This window comes from Myxocyprinus asiaticus, chromosome 5, assembly GCF_019703515.2.
Source record: "Myxocyprinus asiaticus isolate MX2 ecotype Aquarium Trade chromosome 5, UBuf_Myxa_2, whole genome shotgun sequence".
Taxonomy (NCBI): Eukaryota; Metazoa; Chordata; class Actinopteri; order Cypriniformes; family Catostomidae; genus Myxocyprinus; species Myxocyprinus asiaticus.
The window spans coordinates 23,401,335-23,428,831 of NC_059348.1; the positions used below are offsets into that span (position 1 = coordinate 23,401,335).

At 39.7% G+C, this 27,497-nt stretch overlaps 2 protein-coding genes and 1 long non-coding RNA gene across 4 annotated transcripts in view; 1 reads left to right on the top strand and 2 right to left on the bottom strand.

The window, feature by feature from the left end:
- The window catches only part of xrn1 (5'-3' exoribonuclease 1), a 31,145-nt gene extending 8,751 nt beyond the window's left edge, over positions 1 to 22,394 (bottom strand). Inside the window, exons 1-31 of the mRNA XM_051697125.1 lie at positions 22,115 to 22,394; positions 20,480 to 20,712; positions 20,174 to 20,271; positions 17,530 to 17,639; positions 17,337 to 17,447; positions 16,339 to 16,424; positions 13,877 to 13,964; positions 13,466 to 13,634; positions 12,942 to 13,009; positions 12,575 to 12,709; positions 11,231 to 11,297; positions 10,401 to 10,503; positions 10,181 to 10,270; positions 9,596 to 9,752; positions 9,391 to 9,510; positions 9,137 to 9,306; positions 8,901 to 9,018; positions 8,688 to 8,783; positions 8,434 to 8,534; positions 8,164 to 8,295; positions 4,043 to 4,205; positions 3,600 to 3,713; positions 3,394 to 3,492; positions 3,117 to 3,232; positions 2,674 to 2,820; positions 2,483 to 2,572; positions 2,055 to 2,190; positions 1,901 to 1,957; positions 552 to 684; positions 361 to 430; positions 89 to 281 (exon numbers count right to left, since the gene is read on the bottom strand). Of these exons, the coding sequence (XP_051553085.1) occupies positions 89 to 281; positions 361 to 430; positions 552 to 684; positions 1,901 to 1,957; positions 2,055 to 2,190; positions 2,483 to 2,572; positions 2,674 to 2,820; positions 3,117 to 3,232; positions 3,394 to 3,492; positions 3,600 to 3,713; positions 4,043 to 4,205; positions 8,164 to 8,295; positions 8,434 to 8,534; positions 8,688 to 8,783; positions 8,901 to 9,018; positions 9,137 to 9,306; positions 9,391 to 9,510; positions 9,596 to 9,752; positions 10,181 to 10,270; positions 10,401 to 10,503; positions 11,231 to 11,297; positions 12,575 to 12,709; positions 12,942 to 13,009; positions 13,466 to 13,634; positions 13,877 to 13,964; positions 16,339 to 16,424; positions 17,337 to 17,447; positions 17,530 to 17,639; positions 20,174 to 20,271; positions 20,480 to 20,712; positions 22,115 to 22,189 (3,645 nt within the window). The 5' untranslated portion in view covers positions 22,190 to 22,394. The remainder of the gene's footprint in view (positions 1 to 88; positions 282 to 360; positions 431 to 551; positions 685 to 1,900; positions 1,958 to 2,054; positions 2,191 to 2,482; positions 2,573 to 2,673; positions 2,821 to 3,116; positions 3,233 to 3,393; positions 3,493 to 3,599; positions 3,714 to 4,042; positions 4,206 to 8,163; positions 8,296 to 8,433; positions 8,535 to 8,687; positions 8,784 to 8,900; positions 9,019 to 9,136; positions 9,307 to 9,390; positions 9,511 to 9,595; positions 9,753 to 10,180; positions 10,271 to 10,400; positions 10,504 to 11,230; positions 11,298 to 12,574; positions 12,710 to 12,941; positions 13,010 to 13,465; positions 13,635 to 13,876; positions 13,965 to 16,338; positions 16,425 to 17,336; positions 17,448 to 17,529; positions 17,640 to 20,173; positions 20,272 to 20,479; positions 20,713 to 22,114) is intronic.
- Positions 20,719 to 23,000, top strand: LOC127440508 (uncharacterized). Its single transcript, XR_007897141.1, has 3 exons — positions 20,719 to 21,897; positions 22,698 to 22,806; positions 22,954 to 23,000. It is a non-coding gene; the product is annotated as an uncharacterized LOC127440508 (long non-coding RNA).
- A 1,071-nt stretch (positions 23,001 to 24,071) lies between these two features.
- On the bottom strand, positions 24,072 to 27,408 carry LOC127440507 (uncharacterized). 2 transcript variants are annotated; one of them, XM_051697131.1, is made up of 6 exons: positions 27,261 to 27,408; positions 26,935 to 27,096; positions 26,595 to 26,849; positions 25,588 to 25,680; positions 25,412 to 25,426; positions 24,072 to 24,635 (listed from the first exon to the last, which is right to left on the bottom strand). In XM_051697131.1, exons 1-6 carry the CDS (start codon positions 27,316 to 27,318, stop codon positions 24,550 to 24,552), a joined length of 669 nt encoding a protein of 222 aa, XP_051553091.1. In that variant the 5' UTR covers positions 27,319 to 27,408; the 3' UTR covers positions 24,072 to 24,549. The 2 variants fall into 2 exon arrangements, with proteins under 2 accessions (XP_051553091.1, XP_051553092.1); XM_051697132.1 differs by having other exon boundaries at positions 25,343 to 25,426.
- Positions 27,409 to 27,497: the final 89 nt, after the last annotated feature.

The following is a 27,497-nucleotide window of genomic DNA, read 5'->3' on the forward strand; positions in this document are numbered from 1 at the left end:
CATTTGTAACTTGTAACATTTGTGACTAGTTCATTTAGATCATTGGCCACAAGGAGTGATCGTGTCTGTGATTGTGTGACTCACTTACCTGTGTAGGTATAAACGCGGAGCATGGCGAGTGGTTAAGGCCACCCAGCTGGCCCTTGTGAGCGAAATGAGAAGAAGAGGGCTGTGGTTTGACAATGGCTGTGAGTTTGTGTGAACCCTGCTCCTTCCTGCTGCCATGACTCAGGTTGATTAAGGCACTGGGGGGCAATCGATAGCCACGCCCAGGAGAGCACCTGCACAAAACACAAACACAAATCATTCAGCACAATATGTAACACATAGACATAGGTGATGTCAGGTCCTCTGCTGTACCTGATAGTGAGTCCTCCAGCAAACTCCTCATCAAACAGCACCTCATACAGAACTTCAGCCTCTCGTTCAGCTGAGGGACCAGGACAGAGAAGAATGAGGGACAGAGGAAGAAAAAAAAAAAAAAGAGGTCTCCAGCTAATGCCAAAGAATGCCCTGAAGGTCAGACTGTGTATCAGTTTATGCTTTGATACCTCCTTTGATACCAATGACAGTTCCTCGAAGGCCGAGTGGAACAGAGAAGCTCTCTCTGACGTTGATGACACGGTCAAACAGGTGATATTCTGCCTCAGGATCAGGAACTACACCATGCTGCTGCTCCAACGGCTGTACACACACACACGAGCACATTATCCTACACACTATATACTCTTTTAGATATATAAACCAGAGTTTATGGTGGCCATATCTGGAATCTCCAACACAAGACTTTAATAAACTAACTTACAGGAATATTCTGGGATCAGTACAAGTTAAGCTCAATTGGCAGCATTTGTGGCATAATCTTGATTACCACAAAAATTAATTTCAGCTCATCCCTCCTTTTCTTTTTTTGGGGGGGTAGATTTTCCCCCAGTTTGGAATGCCCAATTCCCAATGTGCTTTTAAGTCCTCGTGGTCACATAGTGATTCACCTCAATCCGGGTGGCGGAGGATGAATCCCAGCTGCCTCGGAGACATAGCACGTGTGGAGGCTTCACGCTATCCACCGCGGCATCCACGCACAACTCACCACGTGCCCCACCGTGAACGAACTACATTATAGCAACCATGAGGAGGTTACCCCATGTGACTCTACCCTCCCTAGCTACTGGGCCAATTTTTGGTTGCTTAGGAGACCTGGCTGGAGTCACTCAGCACGCCCTGTGATTCGATCTAGCGAACTCCAGGGGTGGTAGCCAGCGTCTTTTACCACTGAGCTACCCAGGCCCCCTCATCCCTCCTTTTCTTTAAAAAAAAAAATAAAAGCAAAAATCGTGGTTACAGTGAGGCTCTTACAATGGAAGTGAATGGGTGGCAATTTCTGAAGGGTTTAAAGGCAGAAATGAGAAGTAATTTTATAAAAGCACTTACATTCATTCTTCTGTTAAAACTTGTGTATTATCTGAGATGTAAATTTTTTTTTTTTTACAGCAGACTTCTGAATTACCAGATCAAAGGGTTTACACCATTACGTTGTCATGGCAACAAGTTATATCCAATTCTACAACTTTACACAGAAAAGGTTAGTAAGTGATTTTATCACATTAAAATCATGTTAACATGCATATTGTTTACATCTTTTGGCTATACCTTTGAAACAGTGCGTATTTTAATGTTTATGGATTGGCCACCATTTACTTCCATTGTTAGCCCTTCACTGTAACCCAGATTTTTGCTTTTTTTTAAAGAAAGGGAGGGACAAGTCGAAATTAATTTTTGCGGTAATCAACATTCAGATACAAATGCTGTTGATTGAGCCAAACTTGTTTTAAACCAGGAATATTCCTTTAATTTTCCACTCAAGCTGGCTGACCCAGCATAATCATTGACATGCACATACCCTGAAGAGCAGGTGAGGCTTCACAGTGACCCGCACTTTCTTGTTCATCTTCTTTGCCTGTCACCCATAGAGAGAAGCACAAAATCAGCACAAAGCCTGAAACAAAACTGTGATTTTTCATGATGTACTGTAGGTGTTTCTGTGTGTTCCCCACCTTGGTCTTCTCTAGCTCTTCCTCAATCTTCTCCACAATGCCAGCGTCCAGGATCTGAAGGTCACATGACGCTCTGGAGGAAGAGCTGACAGGATGAGTTTTAAGCCATGTCTGGATCTCCTGGACCTTTTCAGACCTGGAAGAGAAAGACCATCACATCATCCATCATTATCAAACCTCTTGACAATGATTTTCAATGGCATACACATGAAAAAGGTAATGTTTTTAGAACAATACAGTTATCATCACTGGTAATAAAGCAATTTTATATGAGGATATACATTCTGTGCTTTTCTGAACAGATTTAGGTACACATAGCAGTGTCACAATTACCATCTTGCCATGACAATACTGAAATAAGATTTTATTTGTGTGCCTGGCACATAGACTGACTTATGTCATGGAAGAACAAATGTGAAAAAGCTCACCCATTCTCATCCTCTCCTGGCCAAATGTCATCTTCAAAAAACACGTCATCGTGACTGTTTCTCGCTACAAAGTCAAACACTTCTGAAAATCTGTGAGACAAGGACACAGTTCTGTTCAAATACCCACATACAGATAAACACAGCAGGGGCACAACCACACACAAACTCGTAAACTCACATACTGTACACACCTTTCTAAGTATTCAGCTAACAGTTCCTCTACAGCAGCCGAGTAGAGCCACTCCTTCTCTGTTCTCTTGGTGTATCCAGGAACTTCCTCATTCTTCTTGTTGAACTTGAGATTAAGGCCCACATTCGCTTTTTGCTCTCCATGAGGACTGAATGGATGAAAATAGCATAGCGATTCCAATAGATAAAGACAAAAAAACAAGGACTTGCATGTCATCTCAAATATTATTAGACAAGGCTTCATCAAATATCCTTAGAGGTGATCTGTAGCCTTTGCATAATTCCAGTATACAGTATAATATATAAGTTTCATGACACTAGCATATTCCTAGTTCTTATGAGAATTTCAATTTCAAATTTTCATGTAGGATTTGTAATTCCGTAAAATGGCAAAACTGGTTAAAAGTCTGGTTACTTCTTTAAAAAAAATCTGAATTGTACTGACTTTTTCTTGGATCCTCTTCCAATGAAGATGCTACCGGAGAATCTTGAGACGAGGTAGCTAATGATTCCCAGGCGGGAGGCAAGCACATACCCAGGACTGTACTTCACCGAGTATTTCTGAGTGAAAAGCAAAAGACTATTAGTAAAATCTTTTATAAAGTAAAAGGTTTAAGACAGAAAAACATTACATTAACAAATCAATTTAACTGGAGAGTTTTATGGTTCAGTCACATTGTGCTAAGTGTAGATTGGGGAATGTGGATTAATTTAAGCCTTACGTGCTGGTTCTGTATTAAGGCATCAAGTTGAGGTTCACACGGTACGGAGAAGACCACTCTGACTCGTCCCTCACTGATGACATCACTAGAGTCTTGCACCTTCAGCCAACAGAAAGCAGCCTTACATAAGTGACATTTAACAATAATTTAAATCAATTCTTTACAGATTGTTGGAACTGTTTGGAGAGATCTTTGGTGGTACATACATCTCCCATTGTGCCATAATATGGGTTTCCAACCATAAATACAACGGTTCCTGGAGAAAACAGCTCCTCCAATGTCTTGAAGCGTGTCAATGAGGAGTCAAAGGTTTTGATATCCTAAAGTGCAAAAATCAAACTTCAAATATAAAAAAATCAAGACAGAGAGGCAAGATATATATTTGGGACATGATGAAAATGAAAGAATGAGAAAGATTCTGAAGAAAATGAGAGTGACTAAACATATATAGCCTCAATTGTTCGAAGTACAGAAAAATCCATCAACAACGATCTCCAAACATAAAGAATATTTTTCTGCTTAAAATGTGCACACTGAATCAGCTTTTCTTTGTAGAAAAGGTTTTTGGAAAAATGTCTGATATTTTTTTAAAACAGCATCTACAGTACCACTGTATGGGGCATTCATGATTCACTGTATAAGTATTTACCTTCACAATGGTCTGGTATGGAAAGGGCAGGACCTGTTTGGAAAACTGCTTCTCCAAATGGACCTTTCCACTGTGACCAATGACATACTTCCTGCCTGTCAGCAGCTGGGCGTATACCACCACATCCGTCTCACTGATCACAATGCCTTTACGCTTGCCGAAGCTGAAAACCAGAAAAAATTTAGCATTTTACACAAACATATGAACATTTAAACAATACATGTACCTCACTGAATTCAGAAATATGCAAAGTTTTCTAAGATAATGAACATGCAGAACTGCTCTTAACAGTACTTGGATACACAATTAGGGCGATATATAAATACTAAATGTTTTAATTTTTTTTTATTAATTTGAGTGGAACTTGTCCATGCAAAATTGTTGCCACAACATTAGGGTGCTGCTATCCGGTTGCTAAGTTATTCTCAGTGGTTTTTAGCACGTTGTTATGCAATTGCTAAGGCGTTCTGGTTGGTTGCTTACTGGCCCAAGTCAAAAGAGCCCACCCTCAGGTCTCTTTCATATTTTGGTCCCTTGATATGGCTCTGTAAAAGCATATGTCTTAACATTTAGATGAGTTATAGCTAGGGCTGTCAATCAATCAAAATTTATCACAATTACATAATTGATTTTTCAAATAATCGCATCAGGTGCATAGATAGTTGTCAAAACCTGCTGGGCATTATTGCCTGCCACACCTCTGCCAGTGCCTTCAGTCCAGCTGCAGGGTAATCAGCCAGGAGCCACCCATCATAGATGTTTCACCCCATTAATCTCAGAATATCTCCTGGTGGTGGGGCATCTCCCTGTCACTCCCCAATGGACTCTTTCAATGCCTCTCATTCTTGCTTTCCCATCAAGAAATATCTCCTTTACAGGTCCTAGCATGCAGACAAGGTTCAAGGACTCCCCCACAAAGAAATCCTACCCTACGTCCCAATGCTTCAGCCATGCTGACATCTGCTGCACATACTATACCATACCCACCATGCGGCATATAACCTCCCATGCGACCATATGCCCCAACCCGGTGACTAAGGCAGTGCTAGCCCCACTGACACCGTTAATGCATGCTCAGTGCCCTCAGTTCTGACAATATGCGCCAACCGGTGGGTAAGGCTGTAATAGCCCCACTGACACGTTAATGTGTACTCAGTGCCCCCGGTTCCATATGCATAACCTCCCATCTGACCATATGTGCCAACCCAGTGGCTAAGGCTGTGCTAGTCCCACTGGTGCGTTAATGCATGCTCAGTGCCCGATTCCGTATGGCATTCTACCCGACCACACAACATTATGGACAAACCTCTCCAATAATCTTACCTTCAGACACCCGCCATAGTATTCCTTCCTCTAAAGTAACTGTACTACACATAATCTCAAACATCTCAAATGTTCCCTATCCCTACTTTCTCCCTACAGCCTCTCACTTCTGCACACTCCACTTTTTGTCCTTCCTTCTTAACCATAGCCCGAAGCTCCCCTTTTCAGCTTCCTCTGCCATTTCCTTCAGAGAACACTTTAATGACAATCCAGCGATACCAATGTCTTTCGATAGATGCTACATTGATGTTCCAAGTAATCCTCAACATCCTACCTCCACAGGGTAAGTGGCAGTCCTCTCTCCATTTTCCCTGCACTTGCAGGCCAGATCAGTGTATTTTAACTTCTTCCACTCATGGGCTGCCTCCAGTCCCTCTTCCAAGGGGATGGTAAGCTCAATCATCATGACTTTCCTCACTGATTTAGACCATAACACTATGTCGGCCTCAAGGAGCGACTTCAGAAAGAAATTTCAGCTGCTGACTGAGGTCAACCTCCATTGTCCAATCACTTCCATGGGCAAGGATTGATCTGGCTTCCCTCCATACAATGCCTTGGACGGCCCCTCCATTCTTACAAAATCAATAAACTTCCTCTGATTAGTGTGATGGTCTTTGTTGGCCTTTAATCTACACACCTCTAGGATCTCCGCCAGCTTGTGCAGGACCTGATCATGCTGCCACCTGTACCGTCCATATGCCAAGGCGGTCTTGCAATCAGCCAATATATGCTGCAGATTCGCTCTTGGGGCATTACAGAGAGGACAACTTTCCTCTGTGCCATTTCCAGGGCTTGGGAAGGGTGTCAAAAGTGGATCTTATTAGAAACCTTAGCCTGGCCTGAGGTTCCTTCCACAGGTCAGCCCAACTTAAAGCTCTATCAGATGCACTCTCCCACATAGTCCAGCGCCCTTGCTGCTGCTGGCTGATTGCTCTAATCATATACCCTTCGTCTTCTATCCTGGATACTTCTGTCACTACCATTGCTTTCCTCTGCTTTCTGGAGGCTGCTGACCACAGTGTGATGGAATTTAGTGGCAGCTGTAAGGCATTTTGTCCAAACAATACAACATCTGAAAAACAATGCAGTGACCCCGGCGACGTCCTGATGTAACTGTTGGCCTTGCTATCCATCTTTGCCACTGACCCTTCAGTGATCTCAGACATTTTTAGTGGCAACATCAGGTGATGGTAAAGTTTAAATTGGTAACACCAGACCTTGAATTTGCCTGGAAGATGGCAATGATCTATCTTATAAAGGCCCTCTTTTAGCTGCTTCAGGACCTACCCTGCCATTACTTGGTCTGAAAGATCTGCAGTGTATTCCCTTCCTAAACTTCGAATAGGCATCTCTGCCAGCCCCGGGATTCTTTCCCCATCCACCTCAAATGATATTTGGTCATTGTTAACTCCCTTACGAATAGAAAGGCTAAGTGATTAATTGCAAATAATCGCATATATATATATATATATATATATATATATATATATATATATAAATTTGCTGAGAAAAACCTTCAAATAACAATAATTCAACATATGATTAAATAATTATAAATAGTTACATTTAAATTATTATTAAAAAATATATATATATATTATAACAATAATAATTCAGATAATTAAAATGCATCCCACTATTGTGGCAGTTGAGTAATGCATGTATAAGACAATACAAAAAGTAGCTTTACAAAGCAATATATTGTTTATTTCCATCCAGTATTATTGAACACAAGCCTATTATTGACCTACAGTCCACACTCCACAGCAATCCATTTTGCAATTGAATTCATTAACTTGAGATAGATTTATTTATAAGGATTTGTCTAAGGACGCGCCAATGTACACGTGTCAGATGCACACTTTAGGAGCATTTCAATTTAGTTGTATAATGTCATAAACAGCGTTTTAAAGGTGCTGTAAGTGATTTTTGTCATGGAAAAGTATGCAAAAAATGTTCTACTCCCTTAAAGATTTTAATGAAATAAGTGTCCTGAAATATCTCACCGGTCTCAGTGACAGCTGTTGACTTTGTTCCTGTTGTGTCCGCGGACCGCAACAAGAACAAACAATGCTGCACTTTTGCTCGGTTTTGGTCTTAAAATAATCTTTGGAGTGCGGGGTTTTGGAATAAGGGGGCGTAACTAATTCAACAGCTCAGTCACTTGAAAGCTTTAGAATGCTAAAATCGCTTACAGCACCTTTAAGGTTGCTGTGTCAAGTTATACAGTTTGAAACTTAGAAAAACACGTTTTGAGATCCCTGCATTCTGCATTGCGCTCTGTCAAGCTGTGTTTTAACGCAAGAATGCAGTCTCATCTTGTGCTGTTGCTAGTGTCAAGCAATCCTGAGTGTGGTTTGTTTTTCGTACAGCTGCGCATTGCCTATGAAGCTGGAGTACTTCAACCTTGAATTGCTCAGATGGAAGGAATATTCAAAATTATGGTCCGGAGACACGATTAATTCCGTAATTGTTTTTAACGCATTATTTTTTTAGCGTGTTAATTTGTAATTGCATTAATATAATTAATCACACTGAATTAGCATGTTAATTTGACAGCCCTGGTAAAAGCACACGCAGCACTCCTCACTTTCAGGTATCATCCATATCTGAAGCACAAATGTGTGGGACTAGTTATGTGCTGAAATTTAATAGTTAAGGTTACGGGTTTAGGGTTTAGAAGTAATCACTAATTCAAGTATGAGCAACAGAAACCACTAATCACTAGCCTGTACATCAGTCTAATTGATTTAGTATTATCACTACAATACATTCTGTGAATAAAAGGAGTTACATACTGCTCTGTGAGGCCTTGCACTTCTTTAACCCACTCCTTCTGCTCTTTATCAGTCAGATTGGTCACTTTAGCAGGTGGAGGAGTGTTCCCCAGATACAGTGTCTGTGATCCTGAGGGTTCCTCTAAAGAATACCTGCAAAGCAATAGATACAGACAACATATTAAAAGTTGAGTTATATATCTGTAAGTAACGTATCCAGACGTTATCTGACAGTAAATAACAGAATATCTGACAGGAAATGAATGTCAATACAACAAGTAACACACTTACTTTATTTCTCCATCTGAAACAGCTACTACTCGAGCTTCCATTAGATGGGGCCAGTTCACAAAAACACACTTTCCAAGAACCAGTGCTGCAACGTCATCTACCTGCACCACAGTCGAGCAAGGATATTAACACATAACTTACCATAAAATAACAATTCAAGTCGTTTGATGTATTCGTAAAAAACAATAAAGATCTGAGAAAATCCACTAGAAGTCTAGTTACACAGCCTCTATCTAAAGGTACAAACTGTTCACCTGCTCCAACTCCTGGCTGTCTAAAACCTCCAGTATCATGTTCTCTCCTCTGCTGCTTTGTTGAAACACCATCACTCCACTTTTCTTCTTATAAAACTGTGGGAGAGACAGATAGAGCAAGATAATCTGTGTTAATCCTGTCAAAATGAGACAATAATCTGCATTAATCTGATAATATGTGGTTATTTGCAGTCAGGGTTGAGATCAGCTTACTTTATGCTGAATGTGCTGTAAGGTGGGGAAGCCGCAGAAGTAAAGCGCTCCTCTGTCAATCCTGCGCCCTACATGGTCCAGTGGCACACGCCATGCATCAATCGGGATTGCCGTTTGCCTAAAAACAAAACAATGCACAAATAAATACATTAAGGGTCACTAAGATAAGAAGTAAATGTCTAAAACAGATGAGTGGGTGCAATATTATAAACATCAGAGTGGGTGGCTGATCATACCTGGCATGGCAGTGGACGATGCTGGGGAGGATTTGGGGTAAGGGGGAGTTGTAGGCATAGTCCTGCTCTTTATCAAAGCAGTAGACAGAACACTCAGTATGCCTGTTCCTGGCCTTCTCCGACGGGGTCATTTTATGCGTGTATGGCTCCATCGCAGCTAACAATCGATTCTGAAATTAAACACACAGAAATCATGAGACTTCGCTTCCACAACCCAACTATCATAAATATTTGGATGCAGAGTATTAAAGCACCTCATCGATAAACGGGATGAGCACCACGGCTTCCCACTCCTGCTGTTTGCCGTTCAGGTCTGTTTTGAAGTCTTGTGGGTAATACTCGACAATGGGCGAGCTCAGTGACGTCATAAGGTGCTGTGATGAACAGAGAGCCAGTGAGTACGAACAACAAGTTTCTAACGATGGCTTAAAACACAACAGAATATCACTGATGTGTTACCTGGTAACACTGTGGAAGCAGATCTTTGCTGGCTGCAGGCAGGACACCCAAGAGCTGGTCGAATGGCATGAAGGGTTTGGCCAGGTCAAAGGTCAAAGTGAGACTAGAGATGTTTCTCACATCAGAGAGGAATGGAGCATAGTGGTACGGATAATACCTATAGTGATGTGAGCAGCATAAGATATCTTAACACATAGACAAACTCACCAACACACATACAGAGACCTGTTTTGTTGTGGTATTGCTTCCTTTTCTGCTCTGACAGTTCAGCGTGATTTTAAGAATCTGCTTAAGAATCAGTAACATAGTAACTGAGAGAGGAACCGGACAAGAATAATGCTGAGAATATATTGTAACAACTTAAACTAGCTACTGTATGTCAGAGCAGTGGCCTTATGGTCAATACGAGTGCTCCAATAAACTGTTTGCAGAAGTTACATGGCAAATTTGCCTACTTTATGCAGCATTATCGTGTAATTAGGTATTATGCACATAATAAACTTTTATCAAAATTGCAAAAGCAAATACAGATACAGTTGTTGTCAAAAACACACACACACACACACACACACACACACAGCTTACCAGCTCCAGGACTGAACTCCATGGTAGTAGTAGTGTAAGATCCACTGGATCCCTTCCACGTAACATTTAGCCTGATTGGCCAAGAATTCACTGCAAGATGAACACACAGAAAATGAGACTTCATATTTCATATTTGGGACTTTACAGGACTGTTCAAATTCAGATGTAAAGCGATCCACTTATATTGCTGTCCAGTCAACTAAAATGGACAAAGACTCACTCTGAAACGACTTCAACACCCATCTTGGTCATGTAATAGGTGCGCTTATACTGTCGAAACTCTGTTTCAAACATGTCATCATCCTCACCATCCTCCTCTGTGCCTTTTGGTACATTGTGGGAAACATGGAGACAGTTAGAAAATCGTCCTCCTGAATTCATGCGACAATTTTGTTAGAGGAACAGACCAAAATTCTGCAATTGTTCACTGAAAATCTTAACCTCCACCTCCGCTCTTAAAACTCATCTGCGCTTACTCTATCATGTGGCAAGTATGAATATGCAAAAGGCGGAGAGGAAGATTCAGTGAATAACAACTTAAATTTCATTATGTTGCTCACAAAAAGCTATTGAATGTCTTTGTTTGCATTATGAAAATAATATGGGTTTGTAATGACATGAGGGTGAGTAAATGGCAACAGATTTTTCATTTTTGGATGAACTATTCCCTCAGGCTCTTATACCAAAACCAGCACAAACCAGCACAACAACAACAACAGCTGTATTTTGTATGTGTGTGTATTTACTTAGCTATAGTTTGGGAACAAATGTGTACCCAAAACTCCCTTTAGGGACATTTTGTGAGTCCTTATTTGGAAAAACAAACCATAAATAAAAGAATGATTTTTTTAAATGCAAAAAAGAATGCAAAACGTTTTCTGTTAGGGTTAGGTTTAGGGTGTGAGTTAGGGTTAGTTTTACAGTAATTATAGTTAGCTTAAAAAAAAAAAAAAAAAAAAACGGAAGTCTATGGCATTTTCCCATTTAGATAGTTGAGAAAACGCATGTGTGTGTGTGTGTGTGTGTGTGTGTGTGCGTGCGTGCATATACCTCTTCCTGGACTGCTGTTAGAATCCTTGACTCCAAGTGCAGCTAGACAGAGGGAGCCCTCTGAAGACTGAGAACACACAGGACAAGGATATTCAGAGCATTTACAGTGATTACTATAATAACATATAGAGGATTACACAATGAACAAAAAACAGCCAGCATTGGAACTGCACAAACCAAGAATAAGATGCCCGTTCAACAAGAGACAAGAGGTGAAAGCAGAAAAACCACATTCATTTAGAAGACAGGAACCTTTGTAACTAAAACAGAATGTAAATCATTGAGACAATGGCAGCATGGCTACTTCTAACACCACCACCTCTCTACATTTTTTTGTCATTTTGGGGGTCAATTTCAATGGAATATTCCGGGTTTAAAACAAGGTAAGCTCAATCAAACAGCATTTGTGGCATAATGTTGATTACCACAAAAACAAATTTCAACTCGTCCGTACTTTTCTTTAAAAAAAAACACAAATCTGGGTTACAGTGAGGCACTTACAATAGAAATGAAGAGGGCCAGTTTTGGAGGGTTTAAAGGCAGAAATGTGAAGCTTATAATTTTATAAAAGCACTTATAATAATAATGTTGTTTAAAAGTTGTTTAAATCAAAGTTTTTTACGGCTATAAATGTACACAGAAAAGGTTAGCAAGGCATTTAATCACACTGAAATCATATTAACACATACTGTTTACATCTCGTGGCTATATTTTTGAAACAGTGAGTATTTTAACATTTACGGATTGTCCCCATTCACTTCCATTGTAAGTGCCCCACTGTAACCCAGATTTTTGCTTTTTCTTTTAAGGATGAGCAGAGACAAGTCAACATAAACTTTTGTGGTAATCAACATTATGCCAAAAACGCTGTTGATTGAGCTTAACTTGTATTGAACCCAGAATATTCCTCTAAACTGCAATAGCTAACATTCACCACCATGTTTTAAATGTGTATGGGAAAATCAGATTTTGGCATGACAACACAAAACATCTCAGAACTGATGCTACCTTGATCATGTAAATGTCCCATGAACCACGTCCCCCGTGACTGTTACTAGGAAGAACAGTTAGAGGGTAAAGGCCCGGGTATACTGTGTTCCATGTCAGATTGCACCCAGTCGACACTTGCGCACTATGACTGCTTTGTGATACTCTTTTCGTACAGTCAACGGCAGGCGCATGTGCCGGCGATGCACAAAGACGAGGACTGTCCGCGCGTCGAGAAAATCTGGGCTGTGGGTGGACAGTCCGCGCAGACTGTGCTGATGATGAAGTTTGCATCACGCATACAACAGAAGTATCCCTTGGCCTAAACTATTCAGGCTGCATACTCCTAATGCTCACCTTACTCTTCTTCATGTCTTTGACATCAGCCTCCTCGGCCGCCAGCCCAGCTGCCTCATTCAAGTATTTGTTCCCCACCTTACTCTCAAACCACTTCAGATCCACAAACACCTCGCTGAAGTGTTCACGGTCAAACTAAGAGATGATGGCATCAATTGTCTTAGTATAGAAAAGTACAGTAAAGCACAGAATAGTATGATATTATGTGTATAGTATAGAGCAGTACATTCAGGTATAATTAAGAACAGTATAGCATTTTATAGTCAAGTTTAGAATGTTGTACAATACAGTACAGTATGATAAGACTTTTTCTTGCATTGTGAAAGTAATACTGGGTGTGTATTATTAATCACTGACTGATACTCACATCAGATAGCTTTTCCAGGTACTTCTCAAAGTGGGCGAGGTTGAGGTGACCGTTTTCATTCAGGTAGCCTGTTGGAGGCCACACAATGTCATCAACACAACAGAATCAGATCGTATTATAGTAACATCTCTCCAAATCAACACAAACCTTTACCCACAAACACACACATGCTATTTAGAGATAGACCGATAATCGGTTTGACCGATACTTTTAACCATTGTTTACACTTTTCCACTTAATCAGTTATTGGTTCTTTAATATCACGTTTACCAATAAAGTTGGACACAAAAGACTTTACATTTTAAATATTAATTAAGAGGCTTTAAACAAGTGTATACTGCAACTAAAACTAGTCAAATTAATTCTTTGTAGACTGTGCACAATTTTAGTTTTCACCAGAAAATTTGCAGTTCACCAGAGATTAGTCATAATTGATTACGTTGTCAATGTACGTAAATGCATAAATAAAACAATAATATCAGTCGATCTCTAATGTTTTGTGATTGGCGAGCAGACTGACTCACCCCCGAGAGTGGGCAGCACACTGATGTAAGTTCGGTAGAGCAGAGGCAGTGCATCATGGTTGATGTGCAGGTGAGGAAGATGAGGGATGAAGTCGTTCCCCACCAGGAAACCCATTAGGACCCAGTCATCTATGATCCGCTCCAGGTCATACTCAAATGAGATCTTTTTCTGATGGATATAATATAAATGTAGAGTTATGACATTATTCAGAGCAATTTTCTGCAGCAAAAAACAGGTCAGTTTGACAGTTTATTACACCTGACGTCTCAACTGTGAGGCAGTTACATTATTTACAATGACTTTAATGAGATGTCATATTCACTTGACTTTATGGCATTATTTGGGTTTGCAAGAGTTCATCAGGCTATGTGTGCAGAATGTGTGTGAATATGAAGATTGTATATCCTCACCCTGAGCTCAGAAAACTCATAGTCAATGTATTCCCTCATAAGAGAGAGGTGGAGCAGATGAAAGGTCGTCTCCTCAGGAGCTGTTATCCTGCAGGCCAGACAAAACTCATTTATTGAAATGATCACAAGATGCTTTCCAATAGCTTGTATGCATAGTTAAATAATGCAATTGTTAGGCCTGTTTCACACCATGCACACAAGCGGCGCTGCAGCGCAACAACAACAACAGAAGGCTCATGTTGTGCTTTGACACAGTTTCTGCTGCGTAAACAAACTGTGGTGCTTTGCAGAAAGCACATGATATCAGGGTTACCACATTGAGTATAAAGTCCATACAACATAAAATGTTTCAGGAGAGAGCTATTAAAAACTAGCAGAAACTTGAAAGAACTGTTCACCCTAAAATGTATTCTCTCATCATTTACTCACCCTTACACCGTGTCCTAACATGTTGCGATGCGACGTGCGACATGAGTATATTTTACATGTTAATCAGAGTTTTTGTCCTAACCAGCGGCAACACACGGCGAGCAACTGTGAAAGGGTTTTCTATTTTTTTAAATGGTTTCTATTTCTGCGACATAGCACCTGCCAGCGCGATCAACAAATTGGTCTAAAATTATTCTTATTGCAGTATATTAAAGTCTGCATCTCACTAGTGGATTCACAACAACTTGATTTTGGCCGAGGTCACACATCTACCGAATGTTGTGCTTGAAGTCTCGTTCTCTTCAGCCGGAGTTCTGTCACATGCACACACACACTGGTTCAGAATGTCAGAGGGGAGACATACCGGCTCATTCTGACTTTCTCTCCGCTTCCCTGTCACGTGAAGATCGGCGAAATAACGACAGAAGTATCGCGTGAACATAAACAATCGTAACAGACTGAATAAGGATGCGATTCATAACGTAACTTTTCACTGTGTATGTGTGTGATTGTGTATTTATCCCCTCGGGTTTGCTGTAGAAAGCAAATGTCAATACAGAGCTTCAGTGAGAAAATGAGTTGCATTCAATAAACAGACTGTTTCGTCTGTAATTGCTCTGTTTTCTAATTTATTTATTTATTTTTTTGTCAATTATCCTCATTTTAGTGTATTTATATCATGGTGTCGCATCACACCTGGTGTGGACAGACCGATTGCAAGTCGATGGAATCTTATCGCGTCTGATAAGGACAAGGTGTTATGCCATCTGAAATTCGTATACATTTCTTTCTTCTGCAGAACACCAAGATATTTTTATAGATGTATGATTCATTTATATCCTTACAATGCAAGTCAATGGGGTTCAAAACTTCCAAGCTGACTTGAAGCTATATTACGCTTCCTCATGCTTGAGGCGTGCGCAGAGCTTCAAATCATTATCGCACCAAGGAGACTGCAGATGACAAAATTTATAGCGCAAAAGGAGTTCGATTTTGGTTTGTTCTCACACGAAACAGATTGTGTCACTTCAGAAGAAATGGATTAAACCACTGAAGTCGTACGGGTTACTTTTATGCTGCCTTTTTGTCCTTTTTAGAGCTTGAAAATGTTGGAGCCCATTGACTTGCATTGCATAAATTTAAACACATCAAACATCAATAAAAAAATCTTTGTGTTCCACAGAAGTCATACCAGTTTGAGATGGCATAAGGGTAAGTTCACTGGTTCATACAGTCCTGGTGTGCATTAAGGTAGGCGGATTTGGCTTGCTGTCCATTACGGAGGGCTTGAGTACAGGACTGGTCTTGAGCTCCGAGTTCCCAAACAGCGCTACGTTAGCATATGGAAAACATGAAATATAACAGCTGCTACCAAATAATTGCATAGGGCTTGCGTCGCGCAATAAGTAATAACAAATTAAGACACGGATGCACGTTGTAGGAAAGACAGGACTATTTTTCTTCATATATTTGATGCAGATCTCTGAAAAACCTGAAACTAAACACTGACAATGATCGCAGCTGACATGCATGACACATCTTGCTTACGAGAAGCCCGGGGGGGGGAAGTTCACAGCGCGCACACAAACAGAGACGCACGCGCACTGTTCAAAGTCAGTTGGAATCAAATAATAAACCACATCTTTTACATTTTCTGCACGACATTAGCATAATCACAGAAGTAAACTGCGTTATTTGCATATAGCATGGGAATTGAAGATCGGATTTTTATCCGTTTGGAAGATGTGGTCAGGTGTAAATGGAATGAGCTTATTCAATCGGATAGCAATCCGTAAAAACGCATGAAGTAACCAAGTGTAAATAGGCCCTATATTGCAAAAGGTTTTGTTGATAAACAGGTTAAAAGTGCATTTTCAACATGTTCTTTGCAATAAAAAAAGCTCAGCACCAAGACTCTTCGTGTAGCTATGGTATTAAATTATGGTATTATGGCAGTGTGAACGCTGTAACATATTTATATATACACACTACATAAATAAACACATCTCACTCCACCACGATGGCACACCTACCTCTTTTGTGATTTTTTCCCTCCGAAGCGTACCTCCTCTCTGAGGAGAGAAAAATTAGGCTCATGGCTTGTCAAACCAAGCATCATCTACAAAGAAAGAGAGAGACAGAATAAGAAACACAGCTTAAAATAGAGTCAGAAATAAATGGTATAACGCAACAGTGACAGTAATTAGGGGTAGGAATCACAAGGTAACTGGCGATACGATATAATATAGATAATTAGGTCACAATAAGATATTATTGTGATTATTTTTGGTATATTGTGATTCAAAACTATGATATATTGCAAAATTTCACACATTCGTCTTCATTGAACTAAAGAGAACTGTTTCCAAATCACTAAATGCATTGTTAAATTAATATTAAAGTGCCAGTTTCCAAAACAAGGCCAGTTTATTTCCTAATATCTATGTACAATGCAAAGCCATAAGCATGTAAGACCATACTGGCTCCCTATTTCTGTGGTTCGGTCAATGTAGCTAGTCTTTCTAAAAATAAATGATAGTATTTATAAATACAATAGTAGCCTAAACACTTTAAAAACATTATTTATTACAATAATGACAAATTATTATGTGTATTGAATAATAACACAGTTTCAATACACAAAAGTATAATAGATTTCACTTAAAAGATTAGCTTATTTTATATGATACTTACATTTTTGTCATTTGCCAAAATACCTCTATTACTGTACTGAATTATTGTTCCTGTTACTACTGTAAAACTGTAATAAATCAGTAAGGGTGAGTGATTATGTGTAAAGCATGATAACGGCACCTTCTAAGAGACTACTGTTTAATTCTTAGATTGATTTGGCAAAGATAAAAAACTTTCCCCATCACCATTATATTAATGTGGAAAAATGTAAATAATTATTTACAATATCACGAGGATAACATATCACAAAACTTTAACATATCGATATTTTTCCCACCTCTAATAATGTACTGCATTTACTCAATTGACACTATTATACAAACAAACATTTACTCACCAGGTCAGCATCCAAACCGTAAAGGCAGTGTCTTGTGTTTGGGTTATGACCCGGCTTGGTGCTCTCAAAGCGAATGAACTCCATGATCTTGTGCTCTCCTTCACCAGGGGTCTGTAAATAAACATCAATCAGAAAAACTGCAAAAAAGCACATTTAAACACACAACATTAAGCTCTAAACTCCTTTAACTCACCTCATGACCAGACAAATACACATTTACTCCTTGCCATGTTTTGTCCGTGGACAGCTTATAGTGAACAAAATATTTAAGCTGCTCTTGTAGTCTGGCCATGAAATCCGTTCCTACAGTAAAAGAAACAAAATCACTCATAACCTTTTGTAACAAAACATCAGACCTTATTAGTGATTTCCAATCCAGTGAAATTCAGATTTTAATCATACTCTGCATGCGAACATGATTATTGTACGAGTCATTGTAATGTAAAAAACAAACTATAAGTTTCAGAACTCAAAACTTCCTTCTCACTGCAGAAAGAACATTTGTTGAAACCAACCTGCCAAAACGACTCGTTCTCTACTTCCTCTACATTGTGATGTCACACTGTGGTAGCCATTTGCATTTCATCGCCTCCACAACACATTGACACCTGCTTTACCTTATTACTTCCATAGCCCGCCCAGTAGCGGTGAGCAGTGAGATGGCAAGATGAGAACAGGGCTGCGTTTCCCAAAAGCATCGCAAGCTTAAGTTGATCGTAGAGACCATTGGCACCAATGGTTTCTGCCATCTACTTAAGCTTTTGGGAAATGCAGCCCAGGTCAGTCAAGAGCAGAGAGCCAGTCATAACAGTGGGTGTTTACTGTCAAGTCTTAAAGGAGAAGCAGCACCAAAACCAAAATTTCTGACAGAGGGTCAAAATAAGGGTGGAAAATGGTCATGTTTTCCAAATATATGATTACTAATTGCTATTACTAATATTATAATGAACCACAAGGAACAAATTAAAATAAAAAAGGCATGTCATGACCTCTTTAAGACTATAATGTAAGTGCATACTTTGCATATGAAATGAGAAAGAGCACTTTAAGCCAGTGCCACACTAGCAGACTCCAAACAACTCGATTTTGGCAGAAGGTGTTACACATGCAGACTGTTTTGCCGAGATCTCGCTCTCTTCAGTCAGAGGAATGACACACTTGCAGATTTTAAATGGTGAAGGGGTGACAGACATACCAACTCACCGCAACTCTCTCTCTGATTCCCTGTCATGTGCAGCTCACCGAAATAAGAACAGGAGTACCGTGTGAGTATAAACAATTGTAATAGTGTGATTTAGGTTTTCAGACATGTAGCTTGCTTGATTTATTCCGAAACAGGTGCTAAACAGGCACATCTGGGATTGCATGAGGGTGAGCAAATGTTGAGAGAATTTTCACTTTTGGCTGAACTAACCCTTTAACGACCTCCCACTGAGAAATGCTAAAGCGTGCTTCGTCTCCCTTCACCTGGCCAGCGATTACATTAATGAAGCTCACACATGAAAAATCATTGGAAAAATCAGCTATTGGGGCGCCGGCTTTACTGTGCTTACACACAAGCTGTGGGTTTGCTGTTGGGTCCAATGAGGTTTTTAACTGTATCATTCTTCAGTAACAGCCACTTTGAAAAGCCTGCATTACATTGTCACAGGTTCAGAAAACTATCTGCACTGAAATGTGACAAACCAAATGATAGCGACCCTTTACTAAAATCGGGATCCTTCGGAAGGATATACAGTGGCAGGCACTACAAACAGCTGGAAATAGCTCTTAGAATCTCTTATCAGTAGTTCTTCTTGTCTTTAGAATTAACAGTATCTATCTTACTTCCTCCACATTGCTTCACCATGACTGGGTGTGTCTGATGTGAGTAAGTTACAAGTTTGGAAAGAGTCATTTTTGCAGCTAGTTATGCAAGTAGTTTCAAGAAATGGTCATTTTGGACAAGAGAGGACATTTTCAATTATAATTTAGTTAGGGTATTTTTTCATAGAGCATTTAATGATTTCATTAAATATTTACAAATGTAATATCGGTGCCTGGGTAGCTCAGCGAGTACTGACGCCGACTACCACCCCTGGAGTCGCGAGTTCATATCCAGGGTGTGCTGAGTGACTCCAGCCAGGTCTCCTAAGCAACCAAATTGGCCCGGTTGCTAGGCAGGGTAGAGTCACATGGGGTAACCTCCTCGTGGTTGCGATTAGTGGTTCTCGCTCTCAACAGGGCGCGTGGTAAGTTGTGCATACATGCTGTGAGTCTCTGCGGTGTCATTCACAAAGAGCCACGTGATGAGATGCGCGGATCGACTGTCTCAGAAGACTTGAGCAAGTAAAGACGCTGACTACCACCCCTGGAGTTGCGTGTTCGTATCCAGGGCGTGCTGAGTGACTCCTGCCAGGTCTCCTGAACAACCAAATTGGCCCGGTTGCTAGGGAGGGTAGAGTCACATGGGGTAACCTCCTCGTGGTTGCTATAATGTGTTTCTCACTCTCGGTGGGGCGTGTGGCGAGTTGTGCTTGGATGTCACAGAGAATAGCATGAAGCCTCCACACGTGCTACATCTCCGCGGTAACGCGCTCAACAAGCAACGTGATAAGATGCACGGATTGACGGTCTAAGATGCGGAGGCAACTGAGATTCGTCCTCTGCCACCCGGATTGAGGCGAGTCACTACACCAACACAAGGACTTAGAGTGCATTGGGATTTGGGCATTCCAAATTGGGGAGAAAAGGGGAAAAAAAATCCACACACACAAAAAAAGATACATTTCTTATGGATCATCCTGTTATGAAATAATAGACAAACTGAATAAAGACCATTAGAGGATCACACAAACCAGGCGTGATGCAGTTCGAGTCAAATCTAGCCTCTGTGGGTAAAACTTCGCCTTTCTCCAAAGCCTTCTTGATTTTCTCCTCAGCTTCTTTTGCTGACCTTTAGACACATATAAAGGACAGAAACAAAATTTGTCACAAATAATTTTTCAGAATATATAGTGTGGTATATGGTGCATCTACACTTGTGAGTCTGTGAAACTGCAAGATATGAAATGATGACCAGTCTAAAAATGTAATTACAACACTAAAAATAGCATTTCAGTCTAAAACTTTATGTACAACCGTTTTCCACTCTTTTGCTATACCTGAATCTCCTCCCACGCTGCTGGTTCATCTTGGCCCTGGGTGCAACTCCATCCACCGCCATGAAAAACACTTTCCTGGGCTTGATAATGCGGAAGAGCACCTCCAGGTAGTGAAAAATGTCAGCGAAAATCTTCTCCTCAGAAATACGGAAGTGTACGTCCTCATCATTGGGGTGGGAACATTGATGGATGATTCCATTCATATCTAAATAAAGGTTGTCAAACTCTGGGATCTGTGATGAGAGACACATGGCCATAATTGGAGAGACTGGACACTGTGAACTCCTGACTTGACATGAACAATAGGTAAAGTTAATAAAAAAGTGTGAAAAAGTTAAGACTGCAATACATCAGGGGCCTGGGTAGCTCAGCGAGTACTGACGCTGACTACCACCCCTGGAGTCGTGAGTTCGAATCCAGGGTGTGCTGAGTGACTCCAGCCAGGTCTCCTAAGCAATGAAATTGGCCCGGTTGCTAGACAGGTTAGAGTCACATGGGGTAACCTCCTTGTGGTCGTGATTAGTGGTTCTCGCTCTCAATGGGGCGCTTGGCAAGATGTGCATGGATCGCAGAGAGTAGCATGAGTCTCCACATGCTGTGAGTCTCCGCGGTGTCATGCACAACGAGCCACGTGATAAGATAGGCAGATTGACTGTCTCAGAAGTGGAGGCAACTGGGACTTGTCCTCCGCCACCTGGATTGAGGTGAGTAACCGCGTCACCACGAGGACCTGCTAAGTAGTGGGAATTGGACATTCCAAATTGGGAGAAAGGGGGATAAAAACAAAATAAAAAAAAGAGACTGCAATCCATCTAGTGAGGCAACTTTAAAAGACAGTGATGTATTTTGGATCAAAGTCACCCAGTCAGTAAAGAATTACAAAGTCATGCCTATCTTACTGCAAGTCTGCTCTGATATTGACACGGAGATGTTGCATTAAAAATATACTGTCTGATATAGGCTAAAAAGAAGTCTCCTAATAACAAGTCACCAAATGCTCTGTCATTTTATTGGGTAATAAAAAAACACCAGCTTTTCCAAAAACTAGCCTTTTGACTGGGTAGGTACCGAACTAAAATTAGCTATAATTCACACAGGGACCAACCAGTGTATCCAGATACCATTTAAAAACAAACACGAACTCAAATCAGTGACAAGCAAAATACATTGGTATAATGTAACAACAGCATGTTGCCAAATAGCGAAACATAATAGGCTGTGACTCAAACCCCAGTGAGCTGCCAGCATTTTTGGACAGACAGATGCGTCTAAACCGCTGCTAATTGAGTGCTTGAATCATCTGCTTCTGTCTGAATGTTTGTGTTCCTCGTCACAACTGGCTGAATATTTGCATCTGTCTCTGCGATTGGCTGCTCGGGTGTTCGCAACGCGTCTGTGATGCCCCAGAATTCTGTCTAGTAAGTTTTGAGACAAAACCATGATATTTCAAACCGTAGGAATAATACCAGTAAAGCAGAAAGATAATGTTCGTTCTTTATATAGCATGATATTTGTCTGTGACTATCAAGGCTAATGCTTTTGCGTCTGTTGTAGTATAAAGTTTGTGGCTCTGATCAGAGAGCTGTTAATGATCTCTATGCGGCCCTGTTTTGTTTAACCACCAAACTAGCTCACCTGATGCTCTTTAACAACTTCACTCAGACACGGATAGCGCTCGGATATCCACCGGTAAAATTTAGGCACTCCCATCTTTTCTAACCCGTCAAATAAGATTAACGGAGTGCAAATCTATAAAGAAGCCAGGATGAGTAGGGTTTCATATATTGATGTTGCTAGCTCTGTCGGTTTTGTTTTTCGTATGAGCCGTCACTGTCCAGCTAACAAGAACGTCCGTGTGGAAACGCACATGATGTCACATATTGTAACACCGTTCCGACACTAATCAGACACTACAGAGACTATATACTCTAATGGAATAAAAGTGCATGCAGTTGAAATCGTACAGCCAATTTAAAAGGATATAAATATAGATGACTTGTTTGGATATTTGTAAGAAAACACGATAGAACTGTGCGACTAACACAGCCTTCTTCAGGCAGACACAAGTCTACCAGTAGTATTGTGAGGAAAGAGACAGTTTGATAATAGATGACTATGGTTAAGTGTGGTTCACTACAATTAGGTGACATTTTAGCTTTGAAACCTTTTGATAAATTAAGCATAATTTTATAAGTATATTTCTGCTTTATCATTAAAGGGACATGTTAAAAATATTATAAGTCATGCCGGTCAAGCTGAAGGACTTGGGCCGGGCCAGGGTGGACAATAACGGGGTGGACATTCAGTGGATAAATTAGCCCTACATGGTCTGTGAATGATACCTTGCACAAAAAAAAAAAAAAAAAAAATGTTTTTTTTTTTTTGTAAACTAAAGTGATGATTTTATTTCTGTTAACAAGAAACATATTGCAATTTTAAAGTGGCATTAATTTCTCTATATCTTTCTCCAACAGGGTGGGCATGCTATGCTTGACCACATGAGCAACTTCACAAAATAAAGGAAAACAAAATAATTTTGCTCAATGGTTGATGTCACTTCCTGTGTGTGTGTGGTGATGTCATTTCAAAATGAATATCTTCAAAGGTCACAGTATCATGACATTACAGGGTGGACAATAAATCAAAGGGCACAATAAATAAATAAGTAAATAAATAAAAACACTATCTGTGTTACAATTACACATTTACCACACATGAAAACATATTAGTGTATTGGATAATTATCTTGGATAATTATTTAAATTATTTAAAATGTGACTTGTAGACCCACTGCAGTGTGTAACATTATAAATAATCAAATAATCTTTATTATTTTTAACAAGCCTAATACAATCGTAATCAAAAATTAAACATTATAAATACCACAACTTGTACTGGGGATTTAAATGCCAATGTATTGAAGGAATAACCCCAACACATTCTGTAAATATTGCCTGTTCTTTTAGTATCACTTAGATAAATAAAAACACGAGAGGCCATTAAAATAACTGCCAAATTCATATTAAAGCAGCAGGCTCTCTCTCTCTCTCTCTCTCTCTCTCTCTCTCTCTCTCTCTTACAAGAGATACACAGAATCACTAAAAACATGTATGCTGCATGCATTTTGGTATTCTCTCATATGCATGTCTTGAGATGCAACAGAACAAGTTTAGGTAGTATTAGTTCTATGTTTTTATAATAGTGAATCTATTAAAATTGCATGATAGTCTGGATTAATATCCTTTAGGCCTTAATATTGTATGCTCTTGCTCACTGTGAAAATGAGTACTGTAGGAGAGATGCACAATCTTCAAAAGATTTAAAAATACATAAACAAATGTAAATGACATTTATGTTTATTTATTTAAAGTATAAATTAATACATTAATTGTTTACACATTTACCTATTTATCTCTGATAAGAATTACACTGTCAGGGACCACTTCTACACATTTTTTTCTTTGATAAGAGGACACAGAGGCAGTTTCATGTGCATCAAAAATCCATTCCAATAAAATTTTAAAATGAACTGATAATGTTTTTTGTTTTTTTGTTTTTGTCTTTTTACATTCATTAAAACTATGAAAAAATCTGTTATTTTAGTTTTATTGATTTCAATAATAGTCATCTTTATTACAGAAAAAAATGCAATGAAGCCTGACTTCATGAGAGAGAGATAGAGAGAGAGAGAGAGAGAGAGAGAGAGAGAGAGAGAGAGAGAGAGAGAGAGAGAGAGAGAGAGAGAGAGAGAGAGCACATAACACAAAATAAGTTTGATTTGGTGAACAAAGTATTTTGGTATACAGTTGCATAGTATACAGTATAGCATAGCAGCTATTTTACATTGTTAAATTCAAAATTCCATTTAAAACAAAAGAAAGACTGTTCTGCAACAATACTTTGTTTATCATATCACAATAATACTCAAGCTTCTAGACTTGGTGACTGTGACCTTTCTCTTTATGTATCAGTATTAAACTATCCATCACCTCTAATCTCAGATACATCAGTAAATCCACAGTAATGTGGTGAGGCAGGTTTGGTGACTCAATTCTTTGAGTAGGGACCATTCAACACTGGTTGTTATTGTGGCTCGATCCTTCCAATGGCACTTCAAGATAATGGGCTGGGTAGTGGATAATTGAACCTAGAACGCCTAGGGGAAACCATGAAAATATGTCTTCATCTGATAAACAACCACAGCATGAAACGTTTGGATACACCTGTTTAGTATAACTGAAAGCCTTAAAAAAGGGCTAGTCCACTGGTGTTGCTCTTGTAAGGAATGCATGTATGTAAGTAACAGCTTATCACATCATGTCAAAAGGCTTCTCTATTTTTAAGTCATTCAAATATTGACAGTTTGCTTCTGATGGATTATATACCTATTTTTGCAAAGCCAACAAAACAATCACACAAACACTGAATAAATGTTTACATTACAGTTTCCATGTTAAACATATTTAAAGTCAATTTAACAAATTATATCAGCAATTGTATGAAGAATCAATGTGTAAAAATAACATGCTGCTACACAATAATAACAATATCCGAAAGTACATGTTGTTCATTAGTCTTACTCAGTACTTACATATGTAACTATACTACATTAAAAATTCCATGTAAACTGCTTTTTGAAAGCATGAGGATACAGCTTTAATATGCATCTCTGACCAGCCCTGAAGTTGAAGTATATTTTTTAAACCAAGTTCAAGCAAAGTATCATACTAAATCATTTTTTAGCTAAATTCCTGTCTTGTTAACAAGAGTAGGTCAATATGACATGGTCTACTAGGCTGTATGTCTTTGTATGGGAACTTTAGTTCAGCAATTGCAATCCTATCCACAGGGACAGCTACATACCAATGTCAATATTTAATCTCCTGTCAGCCAGCAATTACAACATTTGGTAAACAATGTGAGACTTCTCACCTCCTGGCTGTTGACCTGGATCAAGCAAAAGTGGAAGAGCAATAACATATTACTTAGCATTTTAATCATTTGCATACTTTATTATAATTTTAAAATCATATTAGTAGAGGTTTATGGCATGTAAGCAATTTTCACAATTCCATAATTGACATGGCACATGATGACAGTATACTTACCATGTCGTTTGAAGATAAGAAGGCTTATAAAGGCTAATCCAATTAAGAGAAATGTGGTCAAGACCAGAGCCATCACTCTTAACACACCAAGCCCTGAAAAACATTCATCACATAGTGAACATAATTGCATAAGCAATCACTCTGTAATGCAGCATTGCTCCAGACATACAGCAAGGGTATCTTATTTAATTAAAGATTACTCAGTTAAGGGGGCCTGGGAAGCTCAGCGTGTATTGATGCGAGTTTGAATCCAGGGTGTGCTGAGTGACTCCAGCCAGTTCTCCTAAGCAACCAAATTGGCCCGGTTGCTAGGGAGGGTAGAGTCACATGGGGTAACCTCCTTGTGGTCGCTATAATGTGTGGTTCTCACTCTCGGTGGGGCACGTGGTGAGTTGTGCGTGGATGCTGCGGAGAATAGACTGGGCCTCCACACACGCTACGTCTCCACGGTAATGCACTTAACAAGCCACGTGATAAGAAGCGCGGATTGACGGTCTCAGATGCGGAGGCAGCTGAGATTCGTCCTCTGCCACCCGGATTGAGGCAAGTCACTACGCCACCACGAGGACCTAGAGCACATTGGGAATTGGGCATTCCAAATTGGGAAGAAAAGGGGAGAAACCCCCCCCCCCCCCCCCCAAAAAAAAAGAAAAGAAAAAAAAAAGCACAAATCTGGGTTACAGTGAGGCACTTACAATGGAAGTGAATGGGGGACACTTTTTGAGAGTTAAAATACTCACTGTTTCAAAAGTATAACCACAAGTCATAAAGGTTATGCGTGTAAACATGATTTAAGTATAATTTCAACAATCAGGTATAAAAAACTCTTTAAGATAATTTTACTTTTAACAGAAGGCTTTGTTCTTGATATAGCTCATTGCATTGCTCATTTATGCTCATTTGACCATAGATCAGTATAACTTACACGTCGTTACAAAACGTTTCCACAGATTAGTCAACTCTGACATTTTCAAAAGCAAAAAAAAAAAAAAAAAAAAAAAATTCACCCTCTTTGTTCTGGGTGTCATTCATGAGTTTGATGAATTCTTCACATTCCTCTTTCAGCTGAGTTTTCTCTAGACATTCAGCTGCACGCGCCCATGTCTGTAGATTGCGCGCCTCTGGCTCCAACGCTGTCCACGACCCAGTTACTGAATCTAAAGCCAAGTAATCTTTGCCATTCAGCTGAAACCGATCGGACAGTCGCAAAACGCGATATTCTCTCAGCTTGCATTCTCTCAGGCGTATATACGTGCCATTAACTTAAAAAAGAAGGGGAAAAAATCATAGTCATGATCAAGTGACATCATGATAATCTACTTTAATTATTGCACAAAAAGTATGTACTTGATGTTGCATGCTCATTCTTCACGATCATCCCCAGGGCTTCATCTTTAATTAGTCTGACCACCGGTTGATCGTCGAACTCTCTAGCTGCACCGTTGACAAGGATCCTCTCCTCGACCGAACCGTTCACCAATACACTGCGCTCGAATTTAATTACAATATCTAACAAAACAAACATATTATTATTTTATTTATTATTTTTTTGGGGGGGGGGGGGGGGGGTTATGACAGTATTTAATAGAACATGGGAGGAATAATGCACAATAGAACAAAACATCTATTCTTGGATAGGGAATTTTAATACTGTAAGACAATGAAACACTTACCCTTTGGAAGACCCCAGGATAAATCCACAAGAAAGGCAAGTGTTAAAATGAAGTGCATTTCTGCGGAGTTTAAAGGGCGACTGTTTGTTTTAAATAGCCTTGTGAGAATTGCTTTCTTTCAGTTTCTTTTTCTTTGATTCCCATTAACAAGACACAGTATGTACAGACTCAGTGGTACAAGACGCTGGCTACCGCTCCTGGAGTTCGCTGAGTGACTCCAGCCAGGTCTCCTAAGCA